At 38.7% G+C, this 21,276-nt stretch overlaps 2 protein-coding genes across 3 annotated transcripts; one reads left to right on the top strand and one right to left on the bottom strand.

Annotated features, from left to right (window-relative positions):
- The first annotated feature begins 7,390 nt into the window (after positions 1–7,390).
- LOC307142065 (uncharacterized protein) lies at positions 7,391–14,202 on the top strand. Of its 2 annotated transcripts, none has more exons than XM_079842587.1 (6): positions 7,391–7,502; positions 8,478–8,530; positions 10,214–10,579; positions 12,673–12,792; positions 12,948–13,038; positions 13,222–14,202. In XM_079842587.1, exons 2-6 carry the CDS (start codon positions 8,491–8,493, stop codon positions 13,592–13,594), a joined length of 990 nt encoding a protein of 329 aa, XP_079698713.1. In that variant the 5' UTR covers positions 7,391–7,502; positions 8,478–8,490; the 3' UTR covers positions 13,595–14,202. The 2 variants fall into 2 exon arrangements, with proteins under 2 accessions (XP_079698713.1, XP_079698714.1); XM_079842588.1 differs by having other exon boundaries at positions 7,426–7,502; positions 8,475–8,530; positions 13,222–14,091.
- Positions 14,098–20,661, bottom strand: rasl12 (RAS-like, family 12). Its single transcript, XM_079842606.1, has 6 exons — positions 20,418–20,661; positions 20,206–20,318; positions 19,930–19,986; positions 19,026–19,099; positions 18,670–18,860; positions 14,098–14,688 (listed from the first exon to the last, which is right to left on the bottom strand). Exons 2-6 carry the CDS (start codon positions 20,315–20,317, stop codon positions 14,355–14,357), a joined length of 768 nt encoding a protein of 255 aa, XP_079698732.1. The 5' UTR covers position 20,318; positions 20,418–20,661; the 3' UTR covers positions 14,098–14,354.
- Positions 20,662–21,276: the final 615 nt, after the last annotated feature.

The raw sequence follows: 21,276 nt of genomic DNA, 5'->3' as shown, positions 1-21,276 counted from the left end.
CACACACACACATATATACACACACACAAATATATATATTACAGTTACTTTAAAAAGTAGAAAAGTAGCAAAATAAAGATTCTGCATTAACATCTCCTGTATGTTCCAGTAGAGGGCGGAGCACAAATAAATTGTAAACATTCCCTGTAGACCAAGGCACATTTAAACACTCCCCAAAAATGTTGCATTTAGGTACAACTCCAAATCAAGAAAAATTGGGACATTTTGCAAAAGGCAAAAAAAATATAGAATCTGTGATTTGTTAATTCTCCTTCAAATACACAAGTACCAAGAAAAGATTTTCAATGTTTTTACAACTTAATTGTATTTTGTAAATATAATTTTTTTTTTATTTTGATGGCTGCAACACACTCCAAAAAAGTTGTAACAGAGGCATTTTTACCACGGTGTCACCTTTCCTTTTAATTACACTTTTTAAATGTTTGGGAATTGGGCTAATTGTTGTAGTTTTGCAAGTGACTCGCCTGATTCAAGACAGCTGCTCAGCAGTCTGTGGTCATTGATGTCTGATTCTCCTTGTCATGATGGGTCAATAAGAGACAGGTCTGGACTGTAGGCAGTCAAGCACGTCCAATCTATGGTGTAGTAGAGTGTCTAGAATCCACTCTGTTTTAGCACATGCTGAATGAGGCCTGGCATTGTCTGGCTTCCCAGGAAAGATGTCATCTTGATGCTATTAAATGTCTCTGTACAATCCCAATATATGCCTCCACATCAGTGGTACCTTCACACACATGCAAGTCACCCATACAGTTTGCACTGATGCACTCCATACCATGACAGATGTTTGCTTTTGCCTGTCGCTGATGAAAGTCTGGATGGTCCCTTTTGTCTTTGGGATTGAGAACTCGAAATGAGTTTTTCCCAAAAACAAGCTGAAACATGGACTCCTCTGACCACAGCACACATTTCCACTGTGTTTTGGATCATCTGAGATAAGCTCAGGCCCAGAGAACTGCATTAAACACGTGTATAGCTTTCTCCTTGCGTAACAGAGATTCAAGTTGCATTTCTTGATGCAGCGTCAGACTGTGTTAAGTGACAACGGTTTTCCAGAGTACACCCGAGCTCGTGTGGCTGTATTTAACAGAGTATGACGGTTTCTCATGCAATGCCGTCTGAGAGCTCAAAGGTCACACACATTCAACAGAGGTCTCCTGCCTTGCCCTACACACACGCTGATTTTTCTCTCGATTCCCTGAAACTTTTCTCAATATTATATATGGTAGATGTGAAAGACCTAAATTCTTTGCAATCTTGCATTGAGAAATGTGTTTTTTTTTCTTTCTTTTTTACAATTCTCTCATGATATTTGCCACGAAGTGATGAGCCATGAACCATATTTGCTTGAAAACACTGAGATGCTCCTTTTACACTCAATCACGACACCCTCATCTTTAACCAATTCACCTACTTATTGTGTTTCAAAAGAGTTAAACTGAAAGATTTTCACTTTAATTTTACCTCTGTCCCAACGTTTTTGAAGTGTGTTGCAGCCATCAAAATCAACATTTACTTATATTTACAAAATACAATCACCTTCGGCCTAACCTACGCTCACTCTCTCCCTCTCGCCTATCCTCTATGGTTTCATCCTCACTTCCTCCACCTGCTCAGTTTTCAGCACTGGACACTAACAGTGCTACTGATACTCTTTGCTCCACTCTAACATCTTGCTTAGACAACACTTGCCCCTTTTCATCCAGATCAGCATGAACATCACCCTAGACTCACCTCACACTCACTTGGGAGCTTGAAATTGTCCAAAATGTCTTGGTATGCTGAATCATTAAGAGTTCCTGAAATCACTCTCCAGAACATTTTCATACACTGTTACTTGCTGGTGGAACGATCTGATCTTCCCACCTCCATCCGGAATGCAGAATCACTGACAAAAGACTGCTGAAAACTCATCTCTTCCGTGAGCACTTAATCTCATCTTAAATTATTATTTTTTTTAATGAAAACTATTTTCCTCAATTCCCTCCCTATTCTAGCTTAACTTGAAATTCTTCCAAAACTTAGTATCTCAGGCACTGTTTTTCGCCTCTTCGCAACGGATCGCTTCCTGTATTCCTCAGTTGTAAGTCGCTTTGGATAAAAGCGTCTGCTAAATTAATAAATGTAAATGTAGTTCCTTTCACTAGAACTAAGTGGCGAAGCCCAACGCCTGAAAAACAACCCCACACCATAATCCCTCCATCAAACTTTACACTTGGCACAATGCAGTCAGGCAAGTACCGTTCTCCTGGCAACTGCCAAACCTAGACTCGTCCATGGTTGGATTGCCAGACAGAGAAGCGTGATTGGTCACTCCAGAGAACACGTCTCCACTGCTCTAGAGTCCAGTGGCGGCGTGCTTTACACCACTGCATCCGACACTTTGCATTGCACTTGGTGATGCAAGGCTTGGATGCAGCAGCTCAGCCATGGAAACCCTTTCCATGAAGCTCGCTACGCACTGTTCTTGAGCTAATCTGAAGGCCACACAAAATTTGGAGGTCTGTAGCTAGTGACTCTGCAGAAAGTTGGCGACTTCTGCGCACTGTGTTGTGCCTCAGCATACGCTGACCCCGCTCTGTGATTTTACGTAGCCTACCACTTCGTGGCTGAGTTGCTGTTGTTCCCAATTGCTTCCACTTTGTAATAATACCACTAACAGTTGACCGTGGAATCTTTGCATAGTAGTGAAATTTCACGAATGGACTTATTGCACAGGTGGCAACCTATCACGGTACCACGCTTGAATTAACTGAGCTCCTGTGACCCATTCTTTCACAAATGTTTGTAGAAGCGCCTGCATGCTGCTTTATTTTATACTTTGGCCATAGAAGTGATTGGAACACCTGAATTCAATGATCTGGAGGGGCGTCCCAATACTTTTGGCAGTATAGTGTACTTCCACTACAAAATTAACAATTGTTCTGACTCTCGCACCCTTTTCAAAACCTTCTCTTCTTTGTCCTCCCCCTCTGTTTGCTTCTATTCTCCTCATTTGTAAGATGCTTTGGATAAAAGTGTCTCCTAAATGATTAAATGTAAGTTGTTCAGTGAAAACATTGGAAAACTTGTCTTTGTACTTTTGTCAGTTAAAAAAGTTGAAAGAGAATTAACATCACAGATTCTTGATTTCATTGCATTTTACAAAATGTCCCAACTTTTCTTGATTTGGGGTTGTATTTTTTTAGTGTTTAAACAGAAATGTAATGGTGATGGGGCGATGAAGGGATCATCCATGGACTACAACTCTATTGAAGTCCATGTATCAGGGCCTTTAACACCAGTTTAATCCAGGGTGATTGTCCCCTTAGTAAATAAATATAATCTTTTCATTTTACAATCTATAATACAGTGGGGAGAACAAGTATTTGATACACTGACGATTTAGCAGGTTTGCCCACTTACAAAGCATGTAGAAGTAGGTACACTTCAACTGTGCGAGACGGAATCTAAAACAAAAATCCAGAAAATCACATTGTATGATTTTTAAATAATTAATTTGCATTTTATTGCATGACATAAGTTTTTGATCACCTTCCAACCAGTAAGGATTCCGGCTCTCACAGACCTCTTTCTTTAAAGGTCCCATGGGATGGATTTTTTATTTTATTTTATAATGTATTCTGAGGTGTACTTATATTGTTAGTATGATTTTTTGCATCATAAAATGTCATAATTTAGAAATAAAAGGCATTTTTTCTATACTGATGTTTGCCCTGTGGCTGAATGCCCTGTTTCAAGAGGCGTGTCTGCTGTAAGACTTCAGTAAAAACGCCCACTGTTGTGATTGGCTGACATCTTTGCATTTGAAATGTTTAACAAGGTCTACGAGGCACAAGACTGTGCCAGAGAGACGGATGTCACTTCTCATCAGTTCTCAACACATCTCAGTTCAGTGAACTGTTGTAGTTACTAGCATATACTTCAGGTTATTCGTTTATTTCTAGTCGGAGGGACTGTCACTCATATCAGAAAGTTAGTAACTTTAGTAAATGATGGATCAGCGCTGACTCGAGACGCGAACCGTTTAGAAAGATTCAGTCCGATTTGGTGAACTGATTCGGTTCACTAAAACATGTGAACAACCGGACATCAATGGACCAGAGACGGAGCGATTGCTAACAAAGTTATTTATTGTAACCACTGAGTTGTGAGAGCGATGTCATTGCGAGTTTATTTTGTTTGTATCTGAGAGTCCCAGTCACGCCGAGCCTGTCTTCGTCCTTATTACCAACTTTGTAACACATGTAATGTACCATTACAGGAGATGAACGAGTTACGAGTAAGTGTTGATTATAGCATTATTTTTAGATATTTTCCTATCATATGAAAAGCGTCAGTGACGCGCATTGAGTACACAGCGCAAACAAAGACACAACAGCAGTAATCGAATGTAATCCAGTTTATTGTGGGGACAGTTGGCTAGCCTAGCCTGGATACGCTCATGCTTACCCCCCTTCTGCTTAATCTCGCGCCGCTAATGGTGCCTCCGCTGTGGGCCAGATGCAGTACTGGGGGTCGGTGATGTTGAAGGCCGACCGGTCAGTGCAGCCTGAGCCTCGGTGTGCGTGAGGTTTATCTCTAAAGATGTGACTCTGCCGATGTTGAGCAGAAACTCACGACTGTATGCACATTTCAGAACAGATGGACACGACGAGGACGTACAAAAACACTGACTCACAAGATAGAAAACATGAAAACACTGTTCTGTCGGGAGAGAGAGAAGCCGCAGCGTGTGCACGAATAATAAAGTTCTGTGTGAACTTGAATAATTAGCTACACATCAGAAATCACTGATCACAGATCAGAAGGAACTGAAAAAAGACTTCTGTTTTCATTTGTACATCCAAACACTGAGAAACTGCCAGCATTCACTCGTTCACAAGCTGTGATCTCTCGAGGACAAACATACATGGCGCTCACATGGGCGTGCCAAAATCTCTGGGCGGAGGAAAGGGAGGTAACCGTTCCTGTTATGACGTCATAACAGGAAAATTCAAGATCAGCTCGTCTGGGCTGTCATTTTCTCAAAGGCAGAGAAAGACAGCCAGAACTCGATTTACACAGATCAAAATTTCTAGCCATTTGGGGACAATGTTCAGGCTAGGGGAACTCATATTAATGTTGAAAAACCTCATAAAATGAAAATTTCATGTCATGGGACCTTTAAGATGCCCTCCTGTTCTCCCCTCATTACCTGTATTAACTGCACCTGTTTGAACTCGTTACCTGTATAAAAGACACCTGTCCACACACTCAATCAAACAGACTCCAACCTCTCCACAATGGCCAAGACCAGAGAGCCGTGTAAGGACTTCAGGGATAAAATTGTAGACCTGCACAAGGCTGGGATGGGCAACAGGACAATAGGCAAGCAGCTTGGTGAGAAGGCAAAAATTGTTGGTGCAATTATTAGAAAATGGAAGAAGTTCAAGATGACGGTCAATCTCCCTCGATCTGGGGCACCATGCAAGATCTCACCTCGTGGGGCATCAATGATCACTAGGAATTCAGCCCAGAACTACACGGCAGGACCTGGTCAATGACCTGAAGAGAGCTGGGACCACAGTCTCAAATAAAACCATTAGTAACACACTATGCCGTCATGGATTAAAATCCTGCAGCGCACGCAAGGTCACCCTGCTCAAGCCAGCGCATGTCCAGACCCGTCTGAAGTTTGCCAATGACCATCTGGATGATCCAGAGGAGGAATGGGAGAAGGTCATGTGGTTTGATGAGACAAAAATAGAGCTGTTTGGTCTAAACTCCACTCGCCGTGTTTGGAGGAAGAAGAAGGATGAGTACAACCCCAAGAACACCATCCCAACTGTGAAGCGTTTGGGGATGCTTTTCTGCAAAGGGGACAGGACGACTGCACCGCATTGAGGGGAGGATGGATGGGGCCATGTATCGCGAGATCTTGGCCAACAACCTCCTTCCCTCAGTTAGAGCATTGAAGATGGGTCGTGGCTGGGTCTTCCAGCATGACAACGACCCGAAACACACAGCCAGGTCAACTAAGGAGTGGCTCTGTAAGAAGCATCTCAAGGTCCTGGAGTGGCCTAGCCAGTCTTCAGACCTGAACCCAATAGAAAATCTTTGGAGGGAGCTAAAAGGATTGCCAAGCGACAGCCCTGAAACCTGGAGGATCTGGAGAAGGTCTGTGTGGAGGAGTGGGCCAAAATCCCTGCTGCAGTGTGTGCAAACTTGGTCAAGAACTACAGGAAACGTAAGATCTCTGTAATTGCAAACAAAGGTTTCTGTACCAAATATTAAGTTCTGCTTTTCTGATGTATCAAATACTTATGTCATGCAATAAAATGCAAATTAATTACTTAAAAACCATACAATGTGATGTTCTGGATTTTTGTTTTAGATTCCGTCTCTCACAGTTGAAGTGTACCTATGATAAAAATTACAGACCTCTACATGATTTGTAAGAGGGAAAACCTCCAAAATTGCCAGTGTATCAAATACTTGTTCTCCCCACTGTATGTCTTCTTGATAATAGACAAAAGCATGTGATAACAAAGGTCAAAGGTCACTGCCATGCCCTAGTCTCAAATTCTACGAACCTTGAATTCGTCAAAGAATCACAAATGAACAAATAATTGATTAAAGAGGAAATAAAAGTAGATTCTTTGAAAATTCCACTGGATGGAAGGAATATTCCTTTTTAACTTTACGGGATCATCTGGATGATCGATCACTTTAGGATTGGTACAAAAATATATAGAGCAATCCATCACGATTTTTTGGACCTAGAAAGAAAACATTCTCAGTATAAAGATACTGCTGTAAAGAATGCCGTTTATCACTTCGCCTCTGCGACAATGAAAGTGACACCTCGTTCATTCACCCCGAGCGGCTCCAAGCACTTGCTATAAAGAAATAAAACCCACCTCTCTGTCTGCACAAGCAAACATACACACATGTGACAGGTACTTGACCGAAGAGTCAAAGACTGTGTCCCTCTCATCTGTATTCTGCTACATTAACATGGCAAGGTTGGAGCAAGGCTATACAAACACTGAGAAAAAAAACGGCCTTACAGAAAATAACCAATCATAAACAGTGTCTAGAATGACTTTGGCAAATTAATTTATTGCCTGTATTTATCTCAATAGCCTAGTTCTACTGTATTTCCTGGATGTACATAAACATGTCCTATTTCAGCCCAAGATTTGTACAAAAGAAGTTAGACTAAATATATATATATACACACACAATAACTTCACAGCTTCACCTAATTATGTAAAGAATATGAGCTGCAAACTAACTCCCTCATCATCATCACCTGAAACATTCCCCTCTGAGTCCATAAAGAAATCAAACTGCCCTATAAAATGGAAAGGAATTGCATGAGTGAATCTCCTCCCATTTGAACTTTGGAAACTCTCTGCCATGGTAAAGCGTTTCCAACATGTGTAATCATTCTTTCTGTTCTGTCCCACGTTTGCCTCTGAAGCTGTGCACTGCAGGTGAGTTGAATTTATACATGTACCCTATAATAAGCATAGATCATTCTCTGAAGTATGCCATTGGGTTATTCTCGTCTTGATAAGAATTGCTGATAAGAATCGCTATGTTAATGCATCTCATCATTTTTGTTACAATAATAGCCTGTTAACGGTCAGTGTCCCTGTTTTCCTATTACATATTTAGTAAACATCTTAAATAGTTATAATTCGAAAGCAGTCAAACTCAACATTCATCCTGTTAAAACCTTTTTAAAAATGGACATAGAGGTCTTCATTTTTGTGATATCAACTTCAAATTTAAAACACAACTTATTTAGACATATAGCTATGATTGTCTCAGTTTTAGAGGCCAACTTATTTTGTAAAATATATATTTTGCATAAAATATAAATAGAAGTGCTTTTACTGCTGCAATAATCTGAGTGTCTTCTTAAAAAAGAGACCAAGGTCTGTATTCCAAAGCATTCATGAATTGCAACCATATGTTCATTTCTATGCTCAAAAAAGGGGGTGACAGTTAACAGGTTAATATTGTGCATATTTAACATTGTTATGACTTTTAATTGATTTATATGTTAACAAATGTATATAACTACAATGCATAAGAACACAAAAATATAATTTACAAAAATTAATTTATAATTGCAAACTTTTAAGGCGGTAAAACAAAAATAACTGGAATGAAAATGTGATTTGAGGGTTTTGCAGTAATAAATAAAAGAATGAATCAACATTGAGGTGTGGTTCGACATCTGGTTTGTGTCAAGGCATGATATCTCATTCTCTCGTTATAGGAAAGTTGAAAATATTACTCTATGGCATCTTTAGTCAAGCTTGCGTTCAGATATTATGTGGGGGAGGGATTCTAAGAAATGAAAACGCAAGGCTAACGAAACTTGATATGTTGTTTTTGAATATATTTGGAAGTATTAACACATGTTTTGGACCTCTGCATTGTGTCTTGTGTTTAAGCAGTATTACAGGAGCGATGCTGCTGCTGTGGATAGCATTCTCTCTCACATGGCCTGGTATAGTACACTCTTAACCTCAGAAAATCTGCTGGGTGAATTTTACAAATCCTGTCTGAAAACATGTCCAGTGCTGCGTCTTCCAAAAGCATTATAAACTTAATCCAAGAGACTATTGGTGACAATGATTTCAACGGTCTATAGGCTTACAGCACTTTTGAGAAATGCAGCCCACTCTAAAATCAAAAGAAAGAAAGAAAGAAAGAAAGAAAGAAAGAAAGAAAGAAAGAAAGAAAGAAAGAAAGAAAGAAAGAAAGAAAGAAAGAAAGAAAGAAAGAAAGAAAGAAAGAAAGAAAGAAAGAAAGAAAGAAAGAAAGAAAGAAAGAACAAATATTGGTAATAAGGTTTAATTTGTTAACATTAGTTAACTACATTAGTTAAGATGAACCAACAATAAACAATAGTTCTACAGCATTTATTCATCTTAGTTTATGTTAATATCAACATTTACTAATACATTTTTAAATTCAACAGTTGTATCTGATAAGTAAATGCACTGTGAACTAACATTAACATAACATTTTTTATTAACTAACATTAACAAAGGTAAAAAAACAACAACAAAAAAAACACATTGCTCACTGTTCATGTTAATCAATGCATTAACTAAAGTAAACAACTGAGCAGGGCAGTGGCGAGGCCAGAAATGTCCACTTTTTTTTGTCTACTATGTATACACACACACACGTTGCGTTTTCATGTTTTATGGGGACTTTCCATAGACATATACTGTACAAACTGTATATTGTAACCCCCCCCCCACCCCACCCCACACACACACACACACAAACACACTGCACCTACCCCTCACATAATACTGTAAATACTGTACAAACTGTATATTATATCCCCCTACACTAAACCTACCCATCACAGAAAACTTTTTTTCACATTTTCAAAAAACATCCTTTAGTATGATTTATAAGCTTTATAAGACTAAAAAATGTCCTCATAAGGTCAAGGATTTTGGATATTGCCATCTTAGTGGGGTTTGTCCCCATAACTTGGGGTTTACCTGAGCCACACACACAGAAAGACAGAGAGAGAGAGAGAGAGAGAGAGAGAGAGAGAGAGAGACTTATAACTTATACATGAAACCTAGAATACTGCTAGAATATTTAATTAGACATAATTATGAACTAAATTTAACCTACTAAACAGACCTCAAATGCCATATGGGACTCGAATTTGTAAATCTGTTCATTAAGAACCTTCCGAACAAAGCGACTCACTAGAATTAATCCGATTTTCCAAAACTATATGAGAGAGAGAATGGTTAGGATGAACAGATTCAATGAAATTAATTGGATTTGTCAGAGCTATACGCTATTGTTTCGCTCCGCTTGCATGATAATATACAAATATGACATTAAAAACAGAGATCGCCGCGCTATACAGATAATAGTTGGGGAATTTTTCTTTTTCTTTTTTGATATTGGGAAGAAATGTGACCATGACATGTTTTTGTGAGATTCAGGGTGAACTACAGACCACATAATCTCACAAAAACAATATATTACTGGTTAAATTATAGTTTTCTATCATGTGCAAGACATCATTCCCATTAATTCTCTTTTTTTCCAGATATAAAAGATGATTTGTATGATTTAATCATATATATTATCTGGCTTCAGTTAATATATATGAAAGAGTTATAATGTGCTAAAAGTCAATTTTTTCAAGGCACATTCAGCTTCACGATCCACGACATTAAGGAAGATCTGTGTCTAGAAGACTCGCCTGAAGGAGGAGTTGAGTTAAAGACATGCAGTCTGGACTCAGTCCTGCAGCAGTGGATGTGGACCGATCACTGGTTCCTAGTAAACAAAGGCACCCTGAGGTGTCTCTCAGCCATCCACAGTGACCCAGTCCAGACTGTCAGTTGTGATTCTGGTGAACATATCAAGTGGCAGTGCAAAGCTCAACAGCTCATCAGCCTGAAAAACGCCCTGGCATTGAGCTCAGAGAGAGGAGAACTCAGACTCAACAGTGGTGAACACAACATCTGGAAATCTCTGGATGCGGCTGATATCTGCCAGAACAAACTGAGTGAGTAGAAGCTCGAAAAAAACATCTGAATAATTTGATTCTTTATTTGAATTATGTGTTTACATTCATTGCCACGTTCATTTTATCTCGGTTGACATTCACTCCCAAATCTGCATTTTTTTATATCAAAAATACAATAATAACAGTCATATTGAATAAGAGTTTTCTATTTTAATGTCTTAAAATGTTGTGCTGCTTAATATTTTTGTGGAAACAATATTTTTCAGTATTCTTTGATTAATAGAAGGTTCAAAGGAACAGAATCTATTTAGAAATATTTTGTCATAGTAAAAATGTCTTTACTGTCACTTTTGATTAATGTATACTTGCTGAATAAAAGTATTGATTTATTTAAAACGTTTAAATGGTATAGTAATTATCCCTAATCTACTGAGTACAATACTAAATATATTTCACCCTAAATTAAAATAAATAAAATATATATATATAATAATATATAATATATATATATATATATATATATATAATTTTGTAATATATATATATATACACACACACACACACACCAAAAGGATTATTAGGAACACCATACTCAGTTCAGTATGGTGTTCCTAATAATCCTTTTGGTGTGTGTGTGTGTATATATACTGTATATATATATATACTGTACTGTATACTGTGTTTGACCCCTTTTTGCCTTCAGAACTGCCTTAATTCAACAAGGTGCATTCTTTAGAAATGTTGGCCCATATTGATAGGATAGCATCTTGCAGTTGATGGAGATTTGTGGGATGCACATCCAGGGCACGAAGCTCCCGTTCCACCACATCCCAAAGATGCTCTATTGGGTTGAGATCTGGTGACTGTGGGGCCATTTTAGTTCAGTGAACTCATTGTCATGTTCAAGAAACCAATTTGAAATGATTCGAGCTTTGTGACATGGTGCATTATCCTGCTGGAAGTAGCCATCAGAGGATGGGTACATGGTGGTCATAAAGGGATGGATATGGTCAGAAACAATGCTCAGGTAGGCCATGGCATTTAAACGATGCCCAATTGGCACTAAGGGGCCTAAAGTGGGCCAAGAAAACATCCCCCACACCATTACACCACCACCACCAGCCTGCACAGTGGTAACAAGGCAAGATGGATCCATGTTCTCATTCTGTTTACGCCAAATTCTGACTCTACCATCTGAATGTCTCAACAGAAATCGAGACTCATCAGACCAGGCAACATTTTTCCAGTCTTCAACTGTCCAATTTTGTTGAGCTCGTGCAAATTGTAGCCTCTTTTTCCTATTTGTAGTGGAGATGAGTGGTGCCCGGTGGGGTCTTCTGCTGTTGTTGCCCATCCGCCTCAAAGTTGTGCGTGTTGTGGCTTCACAAATGCTTTGCTGCATACCTCGGTTGTAACAAGTGGTTATTTCAGTCAAAGTTGCTCTTCTATCAGCTTGAATCAGTCGGCCCATTCTCCACTGACCTCTAGCATCAACAAGGCATTTTCGCCCACAGGACTGCCGCATACTGGATGTTTTTCCCTTTTCACACCATTCTTTGTAAACCCTAGAAATGGTTGTGCGTGAAAATCCCAGTAACTGAGCAGATTGTGAAATACTCAGACCGGCCCGTCTGGCACCAACAATGCCACGCTTACATCACCTTTCTTTCCCATTCTGACATTCAGTTTGGAGTTCAGGAGATTGTCTTGACCAGGACCACACCCCTAAATTCATTGAAGCAACTGCCATGTGATTGGTTGATTAGATAATTGCATTAATGAGAAATTGAACAGGTGTCCCTAATAATCCTTTAGGTGAGTGTATGTATGTATATATATAGTTATTATTATTATGTTATTACACACACACACACACATATATATTTCACTAAGTAATAGAAAATGCAATTGTATTATTTAATATTTTTTGCATTACAGTAATGTGAATTATAGTGGGAATGTACTTCATTATCATGACAATAATGTCACAATGCACAATGTCTGGCTTCCCAATCACAAGAGAGCAGAAGCGATTTCTGCCATGTTTTAAAACATGTAAAGAAACTCCACTGACCTTCCTTGCTTCAACTCTTCATGGTCTCATGCTATCATATCTTCACTCATTCTCACAGGAGCCAGAAGAGACAGTGATTTAGAGGCCGATGAGTTTGACTTTGCTGAAGGGCCGCCTGCACATGGAATGACAGAGGCACAGATGAAGTTTTTACAGTGGTATTACCGCACAGAGGACCGTGAGTGTGCCAAGCTTGCACTAAATGTTCTTCTTGTTTCTCATGTTTACAGAATTGAATATACCCATCCATGAAATGGCTTAAGTGCACACTTGGACATGGCTGTATCACATTAATACTCACAGTCCAAATGCCCTGCTTTTCTTGTTTAACAGCAACATCGTGGAAGTTTGGCATGCTGGCATTTGCTTTTCTGGGTCTTCTGATTGGCGCCGTGCTGTTGGTCATGGGCATGATGGCTAATAGGTTAGTGACATACACAAGTAACACAATAGGTTAGTACAAACGAACATTACGACCATAGGTAACATACAGCAGTTTTATAACTGCTATGTATTTTATAGTATATATACGTTTTCTTTTTTCTGGAAGGGTATTGGTATCAACAGATAAGTGGGATGGAATATAACTCCCATGTCTCCCATACAGGAACAGGAAGCAAATAGCCAAGTACAAAGCATCCACAAAAGTCACAGAGGTGGACCCTGAAATGGAGGGTCTGCAGGTCATCGTCACTGATAAGGTTTCACAGGTCAAAGAGGAGAAAGCCCTTTCAATCTCATCCGAACACATCTCAACAAACAACAGCCAGAGAGATTGGGAAGAGCCTTCAACCAACAGCAAAGCCTCAGATGAAATGAAGCCTGGAGAAATTGTGGTGACCTGGAAGGACGGAAATGTGTCTACTTTGTATCCTGAACCGGTATCGGAGGGGGAAGGTGAAGAGGACGTCCACAACATAGTTGAAGAGACTCAAAACTTCCCCCAAGTAATAGCTTCATCTGAGGCTATTACGTTTTAAAATAGTCCTACTGTTTGCGTATTACTCTTGGTCCAAAAGCCCAAAATATATGCTTATTATAGCCTTGGGTCAACCAATCAGTCTATATTCATATTCACACATATATTCAAGTTTTATAGTGTTGTAGTAATATTTCAAAAAGCAAGTTGTACTATTTGTTATAATAATATTTTTGTGTGAAAATTCATCAGAATTTTTCCAAACCAAAATGGCATACAAACTATTTTGTACCATACAAAATTTCATCTTTCTATTTTTTCTTTCTATGCTGCCCATACCGAAGCATTGTAAGTTATTCTCTTCTATCTCACTTGATGTGATGCAATATAATAAACTTGGTCATTATAATGTGTTTAATCAATATTAACATATTTTTTTTTACAGTTTAACAGCAACAAACACAGATGAATGTGCTTATTTTGTCCTGAAACTTTCTTTGGAATTCAGTGCATGATTCGATTTTATGTTCTGCTGTGTAAAAAAAACATGAATCCTCGGAAATTGGAAAGTGGGAATTGGTTTTATCACAACAAAATACAAGTATATTATTTGTGCAAAACAAATCTAAATTATAACAGAAATGCTAACAAATGCATTAATTGGAGCTCTGATATATTTAGCACATTGTCCATTCTCATAATGTTACTGCATTCTCAAGTATGTGAGAGACGTTGTTCTCCTTCAGGTCCTGTTCTATAACATCGAGACAAGCATTCCCTCTTGTAGATCCTCTCAAGTATCAGAAGAGGGCGGCATTACATCAGAAGATCTTAAAGCCCTTGAGCAGTGTAAGCGTGGGGGCTCTGCGTTTGCTTTGAGCTCTCGAGGACTTAACGGTAACCAGCTTTGCGGTGGCTGGTGTGGGCAGCTCTTTATAGCAGGCGGTGAGGGGAGGGGCAGAGGACAGGCTGATTGCGGACTTGTCTTCGCTGATGAAGAGCGGACGGATACTCCTCTCGGTCTCTCGCCTCACTTCCCGAACGACTTCGTGAAAGATGTGCTGAACGGACAGGAAGTCCAAGCAGGCAGAAACTTCAAAGAACAGGCAGCCGAATCGCAAGGCCAGGGCTGCACCATCTGCTTTGCTCACCTGTCTGAGAAAGAGAGAGAGAGAGATATTACTGCAACGATGTTTAACCATTAAATGCACTTTCCTTTTGTAAAATGGGCCTCTCTTGTCTGGCTATCAGCAGACCAAGCTCAATTTAAGATTGAACATTGGTCTGGGGAGTCTGCTCTGTATTTTCTACTGCACAAGAGGCGTGATCAACGAGCATAATTCAAATGACTCAGTACGCAATTGGATAGTCCTTCAACCAATCAGACCACAAGAGGCGTGATCAACGCGCAACAACCCATTGGTTCTCTATCCGTCATCGTGTCAAACCCTCCAATAGCGAGCCAGTTGGATAAGCCAGACTGTGATTGGTTACCGCAAAAGTGTAACAGAAGCAGTAGAAATGACTGCACGGGTTTCCAGACTGAGCTGTAGGGCGAAATCAAATCGCCGGCAGGTCAGGCTGGGTTTACCCAGTCTAGGGCCTTTCACTAAAATCAAAAATAAATTCTGAATTATAATATAGGATCCTTTTCTGGTATGCTGATGTGCAACAGTGGAAAGAAATGCATTAAAGATGTTCTGTTTATTTAAATTATTATAAATAATCTAATTCGTGTAGTTAAATGAGTCAATAAAATTGGCTAATAATATAATAAATACATGTAAAAGAACAATGCTACTGAATTTATAAGACATTTTTGTATTTAAATAATAGATTGACTGATATTGTTTACATTTACACTACTACCTTTCAAAAGTGTGGAGTCAGTATGATTTATTTTTTTGGATAGGAATGAATATTTAAATCGATGAAGAGCTACACCAAAGACATAACGTTACAAAATATTTCGATTTCAAATAAATGCTGTTGTTTCTATTAAAATGTATCACAGTTTTCTCAAAAATATTAAGCAGCATAATAAAATGTTAATAATTATAATAATAAATGTTTCTTGAGCAGCAAAAATCATCATATTTGAATGATTTCTGAAGGATCATGTGACACTGATGACTGGAGTAATGATGCTGAAAATTCAGATTTACCTCACAGGAATAAATGACATGTTATAAAAAAAATTAAATAGAAAAGAGTTATTTTAAATTGTAATAATATTTCTAAATATTACTGTTTTTGCTGATTTTTTTTAAATATATAAAATGATACCAACCCCAAACTTTTGAATGGTAGTGTGTAGAAAGTAAGGAAGTAATAACAGAAAAATCTAAATTAAAAAGTGCATATGATAACTGCAGCCTAAGGTAAAATTGCACAATAAAGGGTTAAAGAAAGGGTTAAAGACTCTAATGTAATAGGAATGGCACAGCATAAAAAACTGAGGATGAGCAGTTAAAACTTTTATTTAAAGCATGGCTGGCAAAGAAGCACACATAAATCTGTAGTTTCATAAATAGATTGAAAATGGATTGAGTCCAGCTGTTAAATGGTCATTTTATGCACTGTGTTTGCATACTGAAAGGAAAATAAAAAGGCAATAAATGGTCATTTCCTGGACCAATTCAATCCTTCCTTAAACAATTTAGGATCATGAAATATTGAAATCTAAATAACTTTCGGTAGTACATGGCATAACTGCTGTAATTTAGCTATTCACAGGTCATATGTTTTTCCAGTTAAACTAACAAAAGGACATTCATACAAAAATGTAAATGCACTATTTTGCTATGTTTGGTTGTGGTTTTGACTAACACTCTAACACAGGAAATTTGGCTGTTTAGGATTTGTGCTTAAAGGGGTCCATTTATATTTTCAACTTTCTTTGGTGTGTAAATGTTGCTGTTTGAACATGAAAAAGGTCTACAATGTTTAAAGGTCTATAAAGTACAACGCATAAAGTCACTCCAAAGGGAGTAATTCTTTACATCCGTAAGCACTGTTTCCGAACAGTGTAGTCTTGAGTTTTCTTCTGGGAACGTAGAGTACATGTCACAATATTCCTCATATTCCTCATATTCATCAATATTCATTATTCCCGCCCAAGACGCAAAAAGGGGGCAAAGGCCTGGCTGGGTTGCATTGTGTGCTGAAAATCGTGGGTATCGTAAAGAGACATTTTAGAAACATGTTCAAAGCGGTTGACCAATAACTCACAACAAACTTCTTCAGCCGACCAATCAGAGCACATTGCGCTTTCCAAGAAAACATATAGACAGGAACAAAAACTGACAGATTGGGAAGAGAACAATGTAAAATGTGTGAAACTAAGATCAAGCATGAAAACATTCTAGGAGAACCCAAAAACAAAATCAAGACATAAAAATTGCATAGTAGTCCCCTATAAGACAAATCATTGTGGCTGTGTCTGAAATCGCCCCCTATACCCTTAAATAAGGCACCATTTAAGGGGTCAGCCATTTGCAGTAGTGTCCAAAACCATAGTGGAAAATCATAATCGAGTGCACTCATTAAAAGGGTGATGAATAGAGAAATACATTTTCCTTTGAGCCTTTGATATATAAAAGTTAATCGTAATATAAGAATATCCTGTAAGTTTCAGAGCTGAAAATGTCCTTGTTAGTCAAAGAAAAGCTTTTATTGACACCAGGCCCAGAAAACGAGAGATCTCAGAATATGTCGACCATTGACGTCACAGAATGCAGAAGCGCCGCCTCAAGCCCGCCCACCGACTCGTGGAGCTAAACGGGTCGCGCTACCGAGCAATAAACATGCCGGTTCCAGCTCAGGTGCGTAAGACATTGCGTGTTTGTTCGCTTCAGTTCCCCACGGAATCGATTGTAAACAAGATACAGGTCGAGACTGGATTTGTAGACATATTGAGATTAAAATATACTATGCTGTGCCTTTTATATTGGATCCGACAGGAACGGTGCAACACACTTATGTGAGTAAAACATGTTTTTTTATTTGTGTTAGTATTGCATTGTTACAGATCGTTTGATATCTATTGATTACATACCTTAGCACGCTGTCAGGCTGGAGAATCCTCTATTTAAGGGGTTACTGGATCATTCGTGATCAGACTCGGACTTGTAACGGGCCAGGACTCGCAAAGCCCAACGTCCCGGGACTATGTGTTTTTCAGACGGACTACCAAAACATATCACCCGGCCTGCCAACGGGTTATCTTAAATAATGAAATAACATTCCTTTCTTGCACGCACGTGTGTGTGTACGGGTCGCGGTTATATTCACTGATCGGGCCGGCCAAGTAATAAAAAAATAACATTCCAATCAATCGTGGGTGGATGAGAGATGAATCATTGTGTTTGTTTGATAAAGATATTTTGCGAGTCCTGTGAGCGATTCCCCAGACGCTTTCAAAAAATTCCCACATGTACTGAGGGGAGCTGAAGCTCATTAAATATGCAAATCTTATACAATCCTAGCCGTGGGTGTTTACTTCCAAGTCTTCAGTGCGGTACGCCCATAGAAACCAAGTGTTTCTTCAGAGAGCCTCAAAACCAAGGCAGAAAATAGCCTATAGCCTATATATTATTTATTATGATGTTTTTTTGAATGTAAAAACCACGTGAACGTCATAAGTTGACCTCAGACAACAGTATAAAATAAAAATAAAAAGCCAGTTCATGACCCCTTTAAATCCCACAATGCACCGCAATAGCAAGTGTACAACTGATTTAAGGCCCGTTCACACCAAGACCGATAACTATAAAGACATCTATATTAGCATCCACACCAGCAGACGATATTGTTCTGTTTATTCTAAGCATGTGCTTATCTGTCACTTGCTCAAGTTCGTTCTGATTCAAAGTTTTTTTTGTTCGTCAGCTGGATAAAATCATTCTGATATATACTTTCTCTGTGCCGTTAAATGATTATTAAACAGCAAGCACAAACAAAAGCGGCAGCCCTTCTGGCACAGTCAGTGTCCGAATTCACTCTCGTTTTCCTTCACTCCTTTAAGTGGACTATTAGTGGAGGAATATTTAATGAGGGAATAGGAGGTGATATCCAACACAGCTTGTATGTTATAAAAGTTTGAAAAAAAATTAACAGGAAGGATGTTTAATTAACCTGTATCTCTCCATGTCCACTTTGTTGCCGAGAAGAATGACAGGAGCTTCTGGCTGCAGGCCTTTTGAGGAAAGGGTCACAGTCTCTATGTACTGCTGGCAGGCCTCAAAGCTATTCCGGTTGTCAATGCTGTAGACAATGATGAAGGCATTGGCCCAGCCTAAATAGCGCTCACAGTTGACTGGTCCATCCTGATTTAAATAAAGACAGATTTGTTTGTATACTGTCAAGCTGCCAAGGTTATGCAACAATCTTCCATTACATGAAAGTAGAATATGAAGCATTATGAGGAGATCTGATGCAAATATCAGGGGTCAATAAAGCAAAAATTCTTAAAAGAGACAAATGGACATTACCTGATCAGCCGTGTCCATCACTTTGACTAGAACTGGCTGCTGGTCCACAACTTCTTCAGAAGAGTAAGTATCTTCTGAAAATTTAAAACGTAAAAGAAGAATAAAAAAAAGAGAAGAAATTAAACATTATTACTGGCATCGCACCAGCTCAGGTTACATGACAGCTGCATAGTGTGTTTTGTCTTTTCATCCAGTTCTTCAGTCCTGACATCCATGTGCGTTTTATACATTATTTTATTATTTAAAGCTGCAGTCCGTAACTTTTTGCGCTCTAGCGGTCAATAAACAGAACTGCATGCGTCTTGCGGAAGAACTTTGCAGCCGGAGCTACTTCTCTCTGTTTATGTCTATGGCGAGTCACGCAGGGACTGTGCTCCTCCGCAGCGGTTCCTACCAGACCAGTCTGAAATAGTCCCAATATAGACACTTATTATAAGTGTACCATAATGATTCAGGGTAAGACAAAAACACAGTTCATGTTGTAAATCCTCATTATATAGTCTTTGAAAATCTTGAACACAAAAAAAGTTACAGACAGCAGTTTTAATGATTTCATGAAAGACTTACATTAGAACAAGATGAAAATGTGATAGAAATTTGAAAAAACAAAAATGTGTGCTGGACAAAGTCTTAAAGTGGTTTGGCAAAGCCTGCAAGTCTTAAAATGTGGAGTACTAAAACTTGTCATTTAGTACCGTAAAAGCTGTCAGTATAAGCCTCCACTTTTCATCTTCTTCCAAAGAAAAAAAAAATGAGAATGAAGCTTTACAAGGACTTTTATGTCTCTAAGTAAAACCCTTTTAAGTTTTAAAGTCACACATATGGGTTCCTATTGGTTATATCTGTGTGGAACTAATTCCAATAATGCTCCAGTAATTATTGCAGTAAAAGCTGGGAAACTCACCAAGGTTTGGGTCATATTCACTGATGAAGCGCTTCGTGAGGAATTTCACAGTAAGTGCTGCAGGGGGACAGACAAACTTCCTGTAAGTCTAAGTTCAGAAATATTTTCAATTACATAACAGGAGCATCCCAACATGACGATGGAAAATGTAACAGAAAATGTATAGAGAAATACAAATCCACATCCTTATTTTTGCAAACAAATCTACCATGAACAAAGTGTCATGTCAATTTCAGTGTGCATTAACTATTCTCCTTCAATGTGTGGTAATCATACCTGACTTTCCAGATCCCATAGCTCCCAAAATCACTATGTTACACTCCGAGGGCTCATGCTCAGGAACTGTGACAATGTTGCAAGTTCTTGCTTTCCCAAACATCAGAGACATCCTGAAGACGTGATAAGACAGAAGAATGGACACATGAGGAAGAGTATCCGAATCACACAGTCCATATTAGGCACACAGTACAAGTGTGTTTGCTCTTTACCTGGATGATGCTGCCGCCTGATTTCTCACCAGCGCTCTCTGCAAAACAGCTGGGTCGCTTTAAACTTCAGTATAAACGACATGTCCACAACCACAGATGCACGTAGAAAAACTTTCTATTTTTATTTTCTCTGTGCTTTGGGAGTCTCTTCCAGTCGGAGAGGATGTTGCGAGAGGGGAATAAACAGTGAAATGCAGGAATATTTTGAGTTCGGTGGGCTGGAGCATGACTGAATCTATCCAGTGAATCCGCCTCCCACATAAAAATAATCTTCATAGCTCACACTCATACAACTTTAAAATTCGTTTAAAATGCCCCTCCTTTTAACAGTGTGCCATTACTCAATTAATTTTTCAGGGAAAACGTTTTTTGATATTCGACGTTACTACCTTTAGCAACGACTTAAAGACGTTTTAAACAAATAACGCGTGTGATGTTTGAATCTAAAACGAAGTTAAATAATAATAACAGTATTTATAAAACGCTTATTTGTGATGTTTTAATCTAAAACGAAGTAATATATAATAACAGTATTTATGTCATGTCAAACTTTTAGGCAAAAAATTGTCATAAATGGACCAGAAGTGCTCGTTACTGTTGCTGTGTTTCACCTGGAAATGGACGGCCTCATTAATTTTGTGGTTGCTCAAATAAACGGTACCGTTTAATATTTTAAAAATGTAATGAAAGACCCGAATGTAAGTCCTTAATTAAAGGGGCTATAGGCCTATGCAACTTTTTCCCCAAAATAAACGTAACAATAGCCTTTTTATTTGACCATTTATGACTCAAACATCTCCTGATGAGCATACTGACACCTTGTCCGCTCACAGTGGGTGCACCTATAAGCCTCCTATTT

Source organism: Gobio gobio (genome assembly GCF_949357685.1).
Source record: "Gobio gobio genome assembly, chromosome: 2".
NCBI classification, from domain to species: domain Eukaryota; kingdom Metazoa; phylum Chordata; class Actinopteri; order Cypriniformes; family Gobionidae; genus Gobio; species Gobio gobio.
Note: the sequence above shows the minus strand (reverse complement) of the source record. Positions and strands in the feature narration are given on the sequence as shown.

Excerpts from the sequence above, each read along its gene's own strand:
- LOC307142065 (XM_079842587.1), top strand. The coding sequence starts at position 8,491 with ATGCTGCTGCTGTGGATAGCATTCTCTCTCACATGGCCTG. Across the intron at positions 8,531-10,213 it reads ATTCTCTCTCACATGGCCTG|GCACATTCAGCTTCACGATC; the intron begins GTATAGTACACT and ends AATTTTTTCAAG. Across the intron at positions 13,039-13,221 it reads ATGGGCATGATGGCTAATAG|GAACAGGAAGCAAATAGCCA; the intron begins GTTAGTGACATA and ends TCTCCCATACAG.
- rasl12 (XM_079842606.1), bottom strand. The coding sequence starts at position 20,317 with ATGTCTCTGATGTTTGGGAAAGCAAGAACTTGCAACATTGTCACAGTT. Across the intron at positions 19,987-20,205 it reads TATGGGATCTGGAAAGTCAG|CACTTACTGTGAAATTCCTC; the intron begins GTATGATTACCA and ends GTCCCCCTGCAG. Across the intron at positions 19,100-19,929 it reads TGAATATGACCCAAACCTTG|AAGATACTTACTCTTCTGAA; the intron begins GTGAGTTTCCCA and ends TTAAATTTTCAG.